The 17,913-nt window shown below is 43.9% G+C and overlaps 1 protein-coding gene across 2 annotated transcripts in view; it reads right to left on the reverse strand.

Annotated features, from left to right (window-relative positions):
• The window catches only part of LOC141153590 (cholesterol 24-hydroxylase-like), a 34,714-nt gene that overhangs the window by 2,180 nt on the left and 14,621 nt on the right, over window positions 1-17,913 (reverse strand). For both annotated transcript variants that reach the window (XM_073638541.1, XM_073638540.1), the window contains 6 exons: window positions 17,219-17,357; window positions 5,215-5,325; window positions 3,849-4,005; window positions 2,259-2,321; window positions 2,081-2,153; window positions 1,579-1,663 (listed from right to left, as the gene is read on the reverse strand). In XM_073638541.1, coding sequence (XP_073494642.1) covers window positions 1,579-1,663; window positions 2,081-2,153; window positions 2,259-2,321; window positions 3,849-4,005; window positions 5,215-5,325; window positions 17,219-17,357 — 628 coding nt within the window. The remainder of the gene's footprint in view (window positions 1-1,578; window positions 1,664-2,080; window positions 2,154-2,258; window positions 2,322-3,848; window positions 4,006-5,214; window positions 5,326-17,218; window positions 17,358-17,913) is intronic.

Genomic DNA, 17,913 nt, shown 5'->3' on the forward strand with positions numbered 1-17,913 from the left:
ATAGTCCAGCAGTCAGATTTCCATGACCCTCAGACCAGAGCCTCCTAGTAGCTTCTGGCATCTGCCGCGGCTCTTCTTATTAGTAAGCCCATGTGTGCATCAAGCCGCCACAATGACATTGCACCAGACCTACTAATCCAAGAGGTGTTGCAGATGCTGGTAGGTAGGAGGAAGTTCAGCGGGCTAGTATGGTAAATACAGGCTAATGATTTAGCCTCTAGAACTGCAAATGTTTTTGCTCAACTCTGTTTAGCACTTTTAATAGGGGGGTCTGGGTCCTGAGACCCCCACTTTTTGCTCAAAGGAAAAGTCAAAAGTGCCCAGTCTATCTTCGAGCACAAGTAAAGGGGTGTACAAACTCATCGACTTTCTACTGATCCCCTCCAATGCTTTGCTCAAGCTCTAGTAATGCTTTTGCTCTCTCTTTGTTCGATTATAATTGGGCGTCTCAGGACCCAGCCGCCCCCACCATCAATCAAGACCTAGTCCCGCCGTTCATTGAACAGTGGATACATCATATTAAACTTTTTTAAAAATGTAATGAAACTTTAATCTCAGATTAGTAAAGTTACTTTGCCGGGTGTTTTGATATACATGATATATTGATATATAATATCTTATATATTTAGTTATTACAGTTGTATATTAGTTTTTAATATAATTTTTAGATGTTTTGTAATGCAGCGGTATTCACACAGTGCGGTAAAGAGGTAGTGACCCAGGTTAGTCCAACTTAAAAGTCTTTGTTTTGGCAACTTACAACAAAAAGGCAAACGTTAAACTCCAGATCCCAGCCAGATCGTCCGTCACAGTCCGTAACACTCTGTTGCTGTGGGTGACTGCACTACCGTATCACTCGTGGGTGAGTCAGTAGCTTTGCTTCTCTGGCTCTGGCCTGTGTTCAAACTCACACAGACCTATCATACAAGGAGCTCCTGCTCTGTGCTTGCAAACCAAAAACTGACCCACCCAAACTCAACTGAAAGTTTAAATGGGTTTCGTGGACATGGGCCACTCCCAAAACTCAGAGAGGAGGAAAAGATCCATCCCACTACCTTCCTACAGATCTCTCCAAAAATAAAAGCCCATGTCAGGATTTCTTAAATCTGACTTGGTCAAATAGTTTGACCAAATCCACTTTTTCTTGCATTGTAACCACAGCTGCGGCTGTAATTACAATGCACTCCAGCGGGTTCAGAATGCCTCTATGCACATCGTGGGGGACACATAATGACCCTCGCATATGATTCCCCTCACTGCCTCACAGTTTAGTTACCCTTGATTGCGGCTTCCATTTATAGCTATTGTGACAACGCTTTGCCTGGTACGATGGGTGCTAACAACGGGGTCCGTCAGAGTTTTGCTGTGGTGTCCAGTTATTTGATGGTAAGGTAAGTACTGCAAGTCTTACATCAAAATGTGAACAGAGTCTAATTTCAAGATGAACCTTATGTTTTTTTTTTATTTGCATTAAGTAATTAAGAATATTTTAAGCCATTTGGTAGCTGCATCTGTGTGAGTTATGCAGCCTGTTGTCTGGGGCAAATATGGAAAAAACGATACTACTGGTACAAATACCTGAGACAGATATTGCAATTTTCCAAGATCTTCATATTCGATGTCTCTTTTGGAGCCAATAACTTCATCCACTTCAGCCTGGACCCTGAGGAACCAAAATTATTATCTGTCCAAATAGTAATATATAGGTGCTATAGTTATTATACTAATCTGATCATCTGGAATGCATGTGTTGACAGATGTGGTGACAGTACTCCAAGAGATCGTGACTGTTTGACCTTCTGAGAAACAATGAATCTTGCTTATTAATGGAAGTTACCATTGCTTGTCTATAACTTTGTAAAATGGCCAAGGACTGAACTGCTTGGTAAAAAAACAAAACCCTGACCCTGGGATATCCTCTACAGCCATATTGACCTGATACATAAGTGTGTTGTCTCTGTGCTCTCCGGCCGTACCTATTGAATGTGATCTCAAGAGATGACACTTTGTAGAGTAGATCAGGCTACTATAACAATGATAGAAATATAAACTACTTAATTTTCAAACACATTGGATTTACCTTGTCAGTATCTCTGGGTTACGCGCTAATTCCATCACCGCAAAGGAAAGCTGGTTGGCCGTTGTTTCTTGCCCTGAAACCATGTGCAAATCAATATTCTAATTCTTAGAATCATAAAGATAGAGTGATGGATGGATAGATAGACAGATAGATACTTTACATAGACAGAATTACTGACCAGCTATGAAGAATGTGACAAAGTTATCTATTAAATTCTCCTGACTGCAGCCATCTTCCAACTCTGAAAGGAGAAATAGAAGGAGATAATGAGAAACCAAAATAACTTCATCATACATGGAGATTGAGCGTAATAGGAATACATCTTACCAAGTGTAAGGCCGTTTTCATATAACCACCTGTAGCGCTCAGGGGGGGAATACTATAATTGTAACAAAGCCACTTGTAGTATCTATCTATCTATTGTGGTAAAACGACTCACTCGGATGCTTTTGTAAGTAGACTCAGGAAATGGTTTCCTCTGCAGGCTTTATTGTACTGCATAAAGCACTGCAGGTTCAGCAAAATAAATACGGCCTTTCTGGCATAATGGCAAAACAAAAGATAAACAATAGCACAGTCCATATGTGTGTGGAGTTCGCCCGCACAGGTTATAGCACAGCCTTCAGCTCCCCCTGAGCTGAAGCTTTCCAGCCTGGAGACTTGCCTCTCCAGACACACAACCACAGAAAAAAAAAAAACTGACCGTTTAACCTTGCTCAGCCACACCCTGAGGGGAGGTATGGTGACTGACTTCCCTCCCATCTCTATGCCATTCACACAAAACCACTCCCTTTAGGTGATTTAACCCCCCAACATATAACATTCTGGAGGAAAGTTGTAGGTTCAGTTTGCTAAGGCTAGCAGCCGTGGCGAAACATACCTTCCCTCACATATAACACCAGTGACTCTGTCACACTATCTATCACCTAATTGTTTAAAGCCTATACATTTGATGAGTACTGATCCCACGGATTTCCCTTGAGACATCAGTATCATATTATTTGACTTATTATGCTGCTATATGATTTATGAGACACCTGAATCTTGTGTACCTTGTTGGACTCTCTATATGTCCACTTTATGGCCAATTTTAAGCAACATTTTTTAAGATTTTTTTTTTTTGTGTATTTTTATGAGATCGAAAAAACTATTTTTTCTTGTCATAGAGGCATAGTTGTTTGATTTTATAGTTTTACAATGAGATCTACATCACCATTGTTGTAGATTTTTGATGTGTATTTAATTTGCATACATGGTACCTTATATGGTTCTTATATATGTGGTTTGTTGGCATACATATTATTGAGGGGTTTGCAATGTGGAGTCCTCTGTTTTTACATCTCCATTTATTATTATTTACTTATGTTATTATGTGGTGTATACTAAAATTATAGCTTTTTATGAATTTTGACTATAATTCTATTTTTATTGTATGTAGGATTTACTATTTATTTATCTACAGTATCTACAATCAGCTGCAATCCCACGATCAGTAAGTGATAGTATATACTATGTTATTACTTCCTACAGTAAGAGAATCCATTTACATATCTCATTTAGGCAATATTTGCATTTCCCATGTTACCCTATCAGGTGTATAGTGTATTGATTTTATATATGTGTTTGTACCACCTATAAATAACTGTGGAAATACATGTATTATTATTACTATTGTTAGTATTTGTATGTTTATTCTAATTATTAAAGATGGACATGTAACACTGACATAAGACGCCCTTCATTATAATGACATTTTCTCAGGACATACCTGCCCCTTTAAGAATCTGTGTGAGGATATCCACAGGTATGTCCTCTCCGTCCTGAATTGCCTTCGTCCTTCTCTTTATACACTCCTGTCCAGTTTTCCTCAGGAGTTGGATATTCTCTTTTACGTCTCTGATGAAGGCCTGTTTTCCTGGAGTATACTAGAGAAGGAAATCTACGTGGTTTTATCCTGTAACTAATCACGGCGTAGAGTTGTAATATTTTAACGGTCAATCATTTTTTGATCATTTGATCACAGGTTCAATCAGGCAGCAAGTGTTTAATTTCTCTGCAGCGCCCCCACAGTGGAAATAGAGTATTACATACGTCTTATTGAAATCAATGGGCTGTCTAAAAAATGGTCAACATGCTGAGTCCTCCAGGGACGTGCTTGGTGGTCACAGAACCTTCTGTTAACAGCAGAGACCGGAGCTCGCTCTGATTGCTGCTGTTGAAGCACTTAATACCGCTGTCTGTGTTAAATTGATTGATTGCATGGCACAGTCATAAATACCACTGTAGTATTAAATTTAATCAGTGCGAGGCGCGGTCAATTTAGGTCCCATAACAATCTTTCCATTAACCATCGTCCCCTTCCACAACGAGATCTGAATGAGCCGATGGGTTAGCAATGGCAGGAGGGGGGCTACTAAAAGCTGTAGCTCGGCTTCATCGGAGTTTAGTAACTGCACTATATACTGCAATAGCTTAGTACCATGGTATTGCTGTATATAGGGAAAGCGATCAAATGATTGCAGGTTGAAAAACCCGAAAGGAACTAAAAAGAATAAAATAAAAACTAAAAAGTTTTAAAACTTTAAAAAAAAAGTTGAAATCACTTCCCAATTAAAAAAATGAAGATATTTTACATTTTTTTAAAAATTAACATAATTCGATATTGTAGAGTCTGGAAAAGTTTGTTAAAATTACGGGTCTCAGAAAATGGTGAAACAAACCCAATTTTTTCTTTTTCACAAAGTTCTGAATTTTTTTAACCCCTAAAAGTTTGATATCGCCATAATCGTACTGATCTAGAGAATCATGTTGTCTTGTCACTTTTACAACACAATGAATGCCACAAAAACTAAACTCAAAATACAATGGTAGAATTGCGGGACTTTATCATCCCACCTATAACTTTTTTCCCATTTTTCAGTACATTACATAATTCAAAACTATAATTCTTCCTGCAAAAAAAAAAAAAAAGCTCTCATACACCTATGGAGGCGGAAAAATAAAAAAAAAATTATGACTCTTGGAAGAAGGGGACCAAAAAGAGCGAAATGAAAAATCGCCTGAACATGCAGGGGTTATTGACTATATGTGTTTGCCTCCTCGCTGGGTATAAGTCGGCAGCGTATATTATATACCATCACTAAAGGATTCCGTGTCTCGATCATTCCTTTCATAACAGTTGAAATGGCTCTGGGGAATGGTGTCTGATCGTCATGAAGAGAATTCAGCTCCATCCCAAAGGCGACCTGGAAAAGGCAAATAATAAGAAAAAAAAGTATATCATAGTAAAAAGTTTCCTAACTTCCATGTGCATTATGGGTGTGTTCACATGGGGCACAGTGCTCATTAAGAATGCAGAACTGGACCAAAACAATACACATTTGGATTCTCTTGAGAATAAACACTGAACAAACAGAGCTCTGTTACAGTGCTCAGTCGTCTGTTCTCGGCTTGTAATTCACGTACCTGCAAGATGGAGGGGGTCAAATCATATCCAACAAGCCAAATTGGCTTTACAACCTGTCCTTTTAAGAATAGCCAGATTTTTAGACGTTGTGAAGCTTGCTCAGTGTGTGGGGGTCATTTTTAGTGCTGTATAGACCTAATTTATGATTAGTGTTGAGCCACCCCAGTAGTGTTCGAGTTCGGTTCGGTTCGTCGAACACCCGTGTGTTCGCCGAACTGTTCGTCGAACTGTTCGTCGAACACCTTCGAACACCGTTAAAACCAATGGCAGGCAAACAAAAACACATAGAAAACACCTTCAAAGGTGTCCAAAAGCTGACAAACTGCTCAGAAGACATAACTAACACATGGAAAAGTGACAAGTACATATAGTCATGCGAAAATAAAAGAGGTGGAGGAGTAAAAGGAGGGGGAGACACAGATATAGGCATGTCATGCCCTTCTAAAATCCAAAAAGTGAGAAGCCGACACGTTCAGTCCGCTCCTGCCCGTGCCACCTCCGTGTCGCCGGGTTTGTGCCAGAGCCGCGGTGAACCCTGATGGCCAGCCCCCCTCTCCCAATACTGGTGCCTGTCCGCTGGTGGGTCGAGCGAGCCCCCCTGTGGTGGAGGCAGCTCTAAGCTTTTTAATTTAAATTGTCTCTCTAATTTGAATGAATACACTTTAAATCCATTTACAAGGATCTATTGGAGGGCAAGTCTCATGCCAGCAGCCGCGTAATTCCAGCTCCAGTAGCGTCCACTAAAGCTGCTGCAGTTAAAAAGCTTTTATAAGGATCGAGCTCGGCTGTCCACCGCAAGGCATCCTACTGCCAGTCCCAGCCCCTATGCCTTGGGGTGCCTCCTGATGCTCTTCACTAAGTATCCCATGGTCCCGAAGCATTTCCTTTGAAAAAATTAAGTGTCTAAACTACAGGTGGTGTAACTTGCTTAACAGCCGGGATAATCCGCTGACTAGCAGACACTGCTACTAGGCACAAAGTATTTCCTGGGCTAGATGCAGTTAAAAATTTGTAATTAGATACTCTCGTTGGATGCTGAGAAAGCATTCCATAGAGTCTCCTGGCACGCCATATATGATTCTCTTAAAAAGCTTGGGGTAGGGGTCTAGGGGACCCTTTTATAGCCAAAATCACGGCCCTGTATCACAATACGTCACCTAGGCTGAAGATAAATGGAACTGTAGCACCCTGAGGGCTCGGTTGCTACAGACGTATTGCACCTCACCCAGAGGTGTGATATCTCACTCTCAGGTAAGGATGGAGTGTGGATCAGGACCCGACACCTGCATGCATTACACCACATTGCCGTGGGGCAGGGCGACCAATATGCCCCTGAGATGGGCACGTCAGTCCCTGTCCCTGGCTGGAGTGGGGGGAGGGAACACTGAGGAAGGGGAACCCTGTAGTGCAGGAGCAGGGAGGAAGCAGTTCCTGGGTGCATTGAGAAGGGAGTATAAAAGGTGGGCACCATCTTAGTTCAGTGCAGAGAAGTCTGAGCAGAAGTGGCAGGGAGCAGGGGCTCTGCATGAGCTCTGCTCCGGAGGCGGGCCTAGTAACAGAGGCCCAGGCCTGGAAGAGGGAGAAGGAAGGAAGAGGAGCGGAGAAGGCTCCAGGAACGAGGAATGAAGGGATCCCAGGGGTGCGGACGGGCGAGTCGCCACCGCACGCCCGAATCCACCTGCGTGGAGGGGTCAGGCCAAAGGGGGAGACCGGTCCCCGAACTAGTGGAGGCAGGAAACGACCCTCAGCTAGAAACCGGAGGCTCTGACATTTTATGTGGCGCAGCCCCTCGCTACACCCGCTAGGAAGGCACCACATAGGGTCAGGGAAACTGGCGCCAAGTTTACCAAGAGGAGGCCCGAGGCAGCCGGACAGAAGTGTTGGTAAGAAAGGCCAGACAAAGGACACACAAAGGGGGTCCTGTGAAGTGCTCCAAAGTTATCTGGGAGTTGTCTGAGCCCCTCACCTGGTGAGCACAGTACGACGTGGGCAGCCGTTACCTGCAGACGTGGTCTGGATAATAAGAACTGTGAGTAAAGGCCCTGAACTGCATCACTGACTCCGTGTCGTTACTGCTGCTGCCCTGCACCATCACCCCCATCCTCCGCATACACTGCCCTGAGGCTATACTCCTCCCGTGGGGAGTTATGCTACGCTCTGCTGCACCCACAACACCTGCCTCAGCGGTCTGCCCTGTAGCGGCGGTTCACTCTGACCGCAATCCACGGGTGGCGTAGTCGTACATTTAAACATCAAAACCACATAAATAGTTCCGCCACTGGTTTGACCGCCCTGAGCCACGGAACCGGGTCGCCGCCACGAAGACTGCAACCACCAGCATCCACCAAAAAGGGTCCGGCTCCGGGTGTCCCAAGGCCCAGGGGGTGCGTCAGAACATTTTCATCACCTTTCACAATCACCAATGGGACAAGGCAGGGATGTCCTCTGTCCCCTCTCTTATACATCCTAGTGACGGAGCACCTGCTCTCATCAATTCGCCATAACCCCAATATTAGGTGGATTGAGGTGGGAGGCACCGAGTACAAGTGCTCTCTATTTGCTGATGATGTCTTAGTATATATCACTCAATCACATATATCCATCCCTGCTGTTATGGCTGAAATAGATCACTTTGTTACATGGTCAAATTTTAAAATCAATGCAGCGAAGTCTGAGGCCCTCGATGTCTCCCTCCCCAAATCCATATAGGATTCCATCCAGTCCAACTTTCCCTTTGCCTGGCCCTCACAGGGTATCAAATACTTAGGAATTCCTATTCATAGAGACCTCTCCCATCTATGTTATCTTAATTTTGGGCCCTTTATTGAACAACTCCATACAGACCACGGTTGGCAAGTTAGAACTGTAAGATTCACTACGTGAACCGCTGGTGTTTTGTGGAAAAGCACATGTACACTGCGTTCCAAATTATTATGCAAAAAGTGTTTAGGAGTGATAAGGGAAGAATTTGTTTGTTTGTCAGTTAAACTCATTGATGGTGATGTGTGTCAGGGCTCTTTATATCACTGTAAGCAATTGCAGACACCTGTGCTAATTAGTTTGGCAGGTGTGTCCAATGAAAGGCAAGACTACTTAAGAAGGCTCTCTCACATTATTAAGCAGCCTACATTTTCTGCCAAAATGGGAAAGAAAAAGGATGTGTCGGCTGCTGAGAAGCAACAAATTGTGGAGTGTTTAGGTCAAGGCATGACTACAATCAACATTGTGCGATGATCAGGATGAAGTGTCTTGGCAATCAAGAAGTATGTAGCTGATTCACAGTACACACGTGTGCGTGCTGATAAGGGCAAATTGAGGACTCTTTCCTACAGGCAATTACGTCAGGTTGAAAGAGCAGCGGCAAAAAAGCCTTGTCATAGCAGCAGACAAGTTTTTGAAGCTGCTTGTGCCTCCAACGTCCCCCGAACAACAAGATGCAGGGTCCTTCAGAGGTTTGCAGCTGTGCATACGCCATCCTGTCGACCTCCTCTATCCACTTCACACAAGCAGAAACGGCTCCAGTGGGCCAAACATTACATGAAGACTGATTTCAAAACAGTTTTGTTCACGGATGAGTGCCGTGCAGCGCTCGATGGTCCAGATGGATGGAGTGGAGGATGGCTGTTTGATGGACACCCCACGCAAACACGGCTACAGCGCCAACAAGGAGGAGGTGGAGTAATGTTTTGGGCTGGAATCATGGGGAGAGAGATTGTCGGCCCCTTTAGGATCCCTGAAGGCGCTAAAGATGAACTCCATAATGTATGTGGATTTTCTCAAACAGCACTTCCTGCCATGGTTCAAGAAGAAGAACCGTGTATTTCACAGCAAGATCATTTTTCTGCATGATAATGCACAATCTCATGCTGCACATAAAACATCTGCATCTCTGGCTGATATGGGCATAAAAGGGGACAAACTTATGGTGTGACCCCCATGCTCCCCTGACCTCTACCCCATTCAGAACCTTTGGAGCATCATTAAAAGGAGTGTCTATGATGGCGGGAGGCAGTTCACATCTAAGCAACAGCTCTGGGAGGGTATTCTGTCCTCATGCAAAACAATTGAAGCAGAAACCATCCAAAACCTGACAAATTCAATGGACGAGAGAGTTCAGAAGCTCCTTTCGAACAAGGGGTCCTATGTGAAAATGTAACATCACCTAGAATAAAGTTTTGAGTTGAAAACTGTTTGATTTCAGTTTCTAACAACCTGCTAATGCTTATAATTTCAAAAATGACCATTTTTTTGGTCTTTATTAAAATGAAAAGGTTGATCGAAAAGTTTGGGGGATCTAAGAGTGTGGCAACCCAGTAGTCATGATTACTTCGAATTCTGACAATATGAGGGTCATGCTGCAGGTAGTGCAGCAAGAAGGCACTTATGTGTCTTGCGCATCTCGGAGCCCCAAAATTATTTTCCGGGCTAGATGCAGCTAAAAATTATTTTTAATTTTAAATCTGGTGAAGCTTTAGTATAGATGGCCTAATAGGATCAGTGCTGCACACTGCTACAAAGCCCAAATTATTTTCCAGTCAAGATACAGATAAACATGATTAGTAATTTGAAAGCTTAAAACGGTTGGTAGGGTGATTTTAACCAATCATCAAGCTTTTACTCTCCCCAGGATGACACAGGGGTAGAAAAGTCGTTTCGGATCCATGATTTGTTCATCTTTATGAACGTGAGTCTGTCTACATTATCAGTGGAGAGCCGCGTGCGCTTATCTGTCAGCACACCACCAGCAGCGCTGAACACACGTTCAGACAGAACGCTGGCTGCGGGGCATGACAAGATCTCCAAGGCGTAAGTGGCTAGCTCCGGCCATTTATCCAGATTGGAAGCCCAAAAAGAGCAAGGGTCCAGTGACACAGTCGTGGCTTCAATGTTTACTTGGAGATACTCCTGTACCATCGTCTCTAGGCGTTGACTATGTGTCAGACTTCTTGTCTCCTGTGGCCTTGCAAAGGATGGGCTAAAAAAGTGGTGAAATGATTCCGCAAAATTAATGTTACCAGCAGATACTGTGGTTCTGTTACGGTTTGAGTGCTGAACACTTGACGGTCCCACGGTTGGCAAGTTGGAACTGTGAGATTCACTACGTGCACCACTGGTATTTTGTGGAAAAGCACATGTAAGATTCTGCAACAGTCTCTGCTGATACTCCTGCATGCGTGCATCCCTTTCTATGGCAGGAATAATTTCTGCAAATTTACTTTTGTACCGGGGATCTAACAGTGTGGCAACCCAGTAGTCAGGATTATTTCTAATTCTCACAATTCGAGGGTCATGTTGCAGGTAGTGCAGCAAGAAGGCACTCATGTGTGTTGCGCATCCAGGAGCACCAAGTCCCTGTTGTGTTGGTGGCGAGGTAACAATCATGCTTCCTTCCTCTGTCCTCTCCCCCCAACCTCGCACAACAGAAATGTGATCAAGGTCTCCCTCATCTGATGAGTCTTCCATCAGTTCGTCCTCCACTTCTTCCTGGGCTCCTGCACCTTCCTCACTAGTTTGGCTGCTACCATGCGCCCTGGTAAAACCATCTCCCCCACCCTCACATGCCTGCCGCCTTGGTGCTGCCGACCGTCTGGACCTTGCAGATGTTAGCCCTTCCGCATACAACTCCTCCTCCTCTACTTCCTCCACCTCCTCTTGTGCCACCACCTGACTCCGAATTCTGTTTAACATGTGCTCCAGCATGTAAATCACCGGAATAGTCATGCTGATAATGGCATCGTCAGCACTAAACATCTTCGTCGCCATTTCAAAACTGTGCAGAAGGGTGCATAGGTCCCTGATCTGAGACCACTCCTCCAGCGTGATTTGCCCCACCTCTGAATCTCGTTGGCCCAGGCTATACGTCAGAACGTATTGCACCAGGGCTTGTCGGTGCTGCCACAGTCGCTGCAACATGTGCAGAGTTGAATTCCACCGGGTAGGCACATCGCATTTTAGCCGGTGAAGTGGCAGGCCCAACGACTTCTGTAGAGATGTAAGTCGCTGAGCTGCGGGATGCGAACGGCGGAAGTGAGCACACAGCGACCGTGCCCTCTGCAGAAGGCCATCTAGTCTGGGATAGTGGGCTAAAAATTGCTGGACAACCAGGTTCAACACGTGAGCCATACAAGGCACGTGTGTGACATTGCCCCGGCGAAGGGCCGCACCCAGGTTTGCAGCATTGTCGCACACGGCCTTCCCTGGTTTCAGGTCCAGTGGAGACAACCATTCATGAAATTGGTTCTCCAGAGCTGACCACAACTCCTCAGCTGTGTGACTCACATTTCCCAGACATTTCAATGTAAAAACCGCCTGATGACGTTGAGCCCTACTGCCAGCATAGTAAGGAGGTGTGCAGGATCCCTTCTGCGCAGTTAGAAAGCTTGTGGCATGACCAGACAGGCTTTGGGTGCAGGTGGAAGACCGAGAGGAGGTTGAGGAGGCAGAAGCAGTGGAGGAACTTTGACATAAAGAGGATTGACGCACAACTCGTGGGGACGGCAAGACTTGGACAGCAGCCCCTTGTCCTGCTGTCACCATAGTTACCCAGTGCCCAGTCAGCGACATGTAACGCCCCTGTCCATGCCTACTCGTCCAAGTGTCTGTGGTGAAATGCACCCTGTCACACACAGAGTTTCTCAAAGAAGCGGTGATGTTGTGTGCGACATGCTGGTGGAGCGCAGGCACACCTTTCTTTGAGAAGTAGTGCCGACTGGGCATCTGGTACTGGGGCACTGCGACGGACATAAGGTCTCGAAAATCCTCTGTGTCCACCAGGCGGAAAGGCAGCATTTCTGTAGCCAAGAGCTTGCAGATGGTGAAATTCAACCTCTTAGCTTTCTCATAGCTAGGAGGAAATGGTCTTTTACTTGTCCACATCTGAGGGACCGAGGGCTGGCTATTGTGCTTAGACGGGGTTGATAAGGGTGTCCCCGGCAAACTGCCGGTCTGTGAGGAAGATGCAGGCGGACATGTTAGGTTGCCTTGATCCAAAGGTGGTGCTATCGATGTCGGACAGCGCTCAACACCAGCTGGTGTTCCCACCTCCAAAGAAAATGATGACCTGCCAATCACGCTGGCTGTTGCGGGTAAAGAGGTGGCAGGTCTGCGCCCCAAAACAGGTGTGACTGCTGTCCCCCCAGTCACAGAGGATGAAGAGGCCGCGGATGCACAAGATATGGCAGACGGTGGTTGGCCCGGCCGGCTAGGCCGCATTGTAGCACACTGAGCTTCCCACTGCAACTTATGCTTCATGTCCATGTGCCGGTTCATGCATGAAGTACTCAAACTATGTATTTTTTGGCCTCTACTTAGCTTTTGCTGACAAATGTTACAGATAACACGAGTTGGGTCATCTTTATCGATCTGAAAAAATGCCCAGGCTATGCAAGGCTTAGCACACATGCGACCTGAAGAGCCACCACGACTTGTGGTGAGAGGCAGAGTTGTGTTTGAGGATGCAGTTGTTGACGTGCTTCCAGTACTACGTCTCTGTCCAGGAAGGCGCAACCTGACCTCGTCGTCACTAGCATCTTCCTCCACCTCCTCTGCTGACCTCATCTCTTGGCTGACTGTGGGTTGACAGTAAGTGGGATCTCCAACCTCATCATCATCACCCTGTGCGTTATCACACCCGTCGTCCTCAGAGCCAACCTGTTCCTGCCCTGACAAAAAACTAAAGTTGTCGCTCCAATCAGGTATTTGAGTCTTATCATCGTCTTCCTCATTGTCTCCACCAACAGGAGTTACAGTTTGGGAATGAGGGTCTACATTATGGTCAGAACCTTCTGCGTCTGGTCCTGGATCCGACTCATAAAGATTCTGGGCATCAGTGCAGATCATTTCCTCGTCTGGATTCACAGAAGCGCTGGAGTCGACCTCTGATTCCCAGGCTATAGTATGAGTAAACAGCCCTGCAGACTCAACCATCTGTTCTACCTCATACTCAGACGGGCAGCTGGAGATTTGGGAGCTGTGAGGAAGCAAGTGCGATTGGGGTGACACCTTTGAGGACTGGAGTATTTGTGATGTTGAAGTTGATGTGGAGGAGAGCCCACTTAAAGGAGCACTTGATATCCGTTGAAGCACCTGCTGTTTTTGTGCCTCATCTGGAATTTGTAGCGATTGGCGTGGCCGTAAGAAAGGGATCTTATCACATTGTCCGCTAAAAGAAGTAGACATTTTAGTTTGGCTGGAAGATGGTCTTTCTTCTGCAGATGTTACTGTTGCTTTAACACCTACCCCACGGACACAACCTTTTTTCCCCTTCCCAACACGCCTATTCCCCTTTCCACCAGCAGCAGGCCTTTTTCCACTCATTTTGGTGGTTAACTAATTCACAACTCTGGAGTTGTTTGCACAAAAAAACAATGGATGGTAACCGAGCAGAGCTGAGTGGCCAAACTGTGGTATTAGGCCAAAACTATTGGCTGGGTTAGATGCAGAAAAAAATTATATTCAATTTGCAACCCGATGGAGGTCAGTATAGATGGACTAATACAACAAGTCCCACACACAGCTAGAAGCCCAATATTTTTTCAGAGGTAGATGCAGAAAAAAATATATTCAGTTTGCAACCTGATGGAGGTCAGTATAGGTGGACTAATAGAACAAGTCCCACACACTGCTAGAAGGCCAAATATTTTTTCAGAGCTAGATGCAGAAAAAAATTATATTCAGTTTGCAACCTGATGGAGGTCTGTATAGATGGATTAATAGAACAAGACCCACACACAGCTAGAAGCCCAATATTTTTTCAGAGGTAGATGCAGAAAAAAATATATTCAGTTTGCAACCTGATGGAGGTCAGTATAGATGGACTAATAGAACAAGTCCCACACACAGCTAGAAGCCCAATATTTTTTCAGAGGTAGATGCAGAAAAAAATATATTCAGTTTGCAACCTGATGGAGGTCAGTATAGATGGACTAATACAACAAGTCCCACACACAGCTAGAAGCCCAAATATTTTTTCAGAGGTACTGTAGATGCAGATAAAAATTATTTTTAATTTGCAACCTGATGGAGGTCAGTATAGATGGACTAATAGAGAAAGTCCGACACACTACTAGAACGCCAAATATTTTTTCAGAGCTAGATGCAGAAAAAAATTATATTCAGTTTGCAACCTGATGGAGGTCAGTATAGATGGATTAATAGAACAAGACCCACACACTGCTAGAAGCCCAATATTTTTTCAGAGGTAGATGCAGAAAAAAATATATTCAGTTTGCAACCTGATGGAGGTCAGTATAGATGGACTAACAGAGAAAGTCCCACACACTACTAGAAGGCCAAATATTTTTTCAGAGCTAGATGCAGAAAAAAATTATATTCAGTTTGCAACCTGATGGAGGTCTGTATAGATGGATTAATAGAACAAGACCCACACACAGCTAGAAGCCCAATATTTTTTCAGAGGTAGATGCAGAAAAAAATATATTCAGTTTGCAACCTGATGGAGGTCAGTATAGATGGACTAATACAACAAGTCCCACACACAGCTAGAAGCCCAATATTTTTTCAGAGGTAGATGCAGAAAAAAATATATTCAGTTTGCAACCTGATGGAGGTCAGTATAGATGGACTAATACATCAAGTCCCACACACAGCTAGAAGCCCAAATATTTTTTCAGAGGTACTGTAGATGCAGATAAAAATTATTTTTAATTTGCAACCTGATGGAGGTCAGTATAGATGGACTAACAGAGAAAGTCCCACACACTGCTAGAAGGCCAAATATTTTTTCAGAGCTAGATGCAGAAAAAAATTATATTCAGTTTGCAACCTGATGGAGGTCTGTATAGATGGATTAATAGAACAAGACCCACACACAGCTAGATGCCCAATATTTTTTCAGAGGTAGATGCAGAAAAAAATATATTCAGTTTGCAACCTGATGGAGGTCAGTATAGATGGACTAATACAACAAGTCCCACACACAGCTAGAATCCCAATATTTTTTCAGAGGTAGATGCAGAAAAAAATATATTCAGTTTGCAACCTGATGGAGGTCAGTATAGATGGACTAATACATCAAGTCCCACACACAGCTAGAAGCCCAAATATTTTTTCAGAGGTACTGTAGATGCAGATAAAAATTATTTTTAATTTGCAACCTGATGGAGGTCAGTATAGATGGACTAACAGAGAAAGTCCCACACACTGCTAGAAGGCCAAATATTTTTTCAGAGCTAGATGCAGAAAAAAATTATATTCAGTTTGCAACCTGATGGAGGTCTGTATAGATGGATTAATAGAACAAGACCCACACACAGCTAGATGCCCAATATTTTTTCAGAGGTAGATGCAGAAAAAAATATATTCAGTTTGCAACCTGATGGAGGTCAGTATAGATGGACTAATACAACAAGTCCCACACACAGCTAGAAGCCCAATATTTTTTCAGAGGTAGATGCAGAAAAAAATATATTCAGTTTGCAACCTGATGGAGGTCAGTATAGATGGACTAATACAACAAGTCCCACACACAGCTAGAAGCCCAATATTTTTTCAGAGGTAGATGCAGAAAAAAATATATTCAGTTTGCAACCTGATGGAGGTCAGTATAGATGGACTAATAGAACAAGTCCCACACACTGCTAGAAGGCCAAATATTTTTTCAGAGCTAGATGCAGAAAAAAATTAGATTCAGTTTGCAACCTGATGGAGGTCAGTATAGATGGACTAATAGAATGATGCTATGCCCAAAAGATTTTACTTCACTAGGTGCAGTAAAAAAATTGGTATTCTATACACAGGTGGTATATCTTGCAACACAGATAGGTTACTCCACTGACTAACACACTCTGCAATAGGCCAAAAAGGATTAGCTTTGCTAGATTCAGCCAAATGCTGTGAAAAAAACTTGCACAGCACTGGCACAGACCTGCCTGGCAAAAACTGATAGGAACTGATGTAACCTAGTCCTGAAAAGGACTCCAATTACAATTAGTCTTTACTCCCACAACCTATCTATTTAAGAGCACAGACCTGCCTGATAAAAGTCGTAGGAAATGCTGTAACCTAGTCCTTAAAAGGACTGCAATCACAACTATTCCCTACTCCCAAGCTATCTGTATATTTGTGCGAAAATTGGCTTGAAATTAACAAGGTATAGCGCACACAGCAACAGCGGTGCCGTCTAACACGCAGCTGCAGCAGTGAGAAAATGGTGGCGACGGGGAAAATGGCTTGGTCTTATAGGGCAAGGACATGTGACATACACTGCCAATCACACATGCCCTTGCTTGTGTGAAAAAAAGCACTTCGCTCCGTGTGTGCGCTGCTGATAGGCTGTCAGATTGCACCTCCCCACTGTAAATGTGGGAAAGAGAAAAAAAAATGGAGATCTTCATTGTTCCTGCAGAGATCCATCCCCTGCCCCTCCTCCCGCCCCGCTGTACACTCAAACTGCGTATTAACATTAATTTTCATCATTACTGAGAAAAAATCCAGTTATGATTTTGGTGCACGAACAGTTATCGAACATAACCTCGAACAGCCGAATTTTTCTCAAATTGTTCGTGTTCGCCGAACGGCTCGAACACCGCCCAAAACAGCTCGAATTTGAGATTGGCGAACAGTTCGAGTAGAACAACGCTCATCTCTATTTATGATATAAACCCAGTTTTCCAATATTCTATGACACAAATTTTAGGATTGTCCATAGGTACCTTGGCAATGACATCCAGGGTGAGTCTGCTCAGCATCTCGTGCATTCCAACCTGACACTTTCCATCTGCCTTATCCCCCAGCTTCTCCACCAGGTCTTCTGCTTTTTCGTTGAATGTTCCCATTAATCCTATCAGGTAACTTTGAAATAAAATAATGAAATAATGACATTGAATTCTGATGTTGATTTTTGTACACTGCTGTTTTTAGAGTTCTTTAATGAGGCATAAATTGCTTAGATATGCATTTTTGTTGCTTTTTCCATTGTGTTCCTTTAAAGGGGACCTGTTTCTTTCCATAAATATATATATTTTTTTAATCTGGTGTAAATGCCGCTGTTCTTCTGAATCCAGTGTTATTTTTCTTTTGTTTCTGCTCCTCTTCGTTCCTGGGATATGACCTTTTCTTTCCTGTAGATACAACCAGTCTTGTTAACAAAGTGGGCGTGGTTCTCGGTAGACACACCCACAGGAGAAAGTTGGGCATCATTCCCATTTGGCTAACAAGACTAGATTTATATACAGGTTTGAGGAGGCCATATCTCAGGAACGGAGAGGAGCAGGAACAGAAGAAAAGTATCGCCGGATTCAGGAGAACAGCGGCATTCACAGTAGGTAAAAAATCTACAAATTTAAGACAAGTAATAGGTCCTCCATTCAGCTTGTCATTGAGGGTCCCCTTCTAATAAAGAGGGATT

The sequence above is a fragment of the Phyllobates terribilis genome, unplaced genomic scaffold (assembly GCF_046119375.1).
Source record: "Phyllobates terribilis strain yellow unplaced genomic scaffold, ASM4611937v1 Scaffold_7__3_contigs__length_470593459, whole genome shotgun sequence".
Classification (NCBI taxonomy): Eukaryota; Metazoa; Chordata; class Amphibia; order Anura; family Dendrobatidae; genus Phyllobates; species Phyllobates terribilis.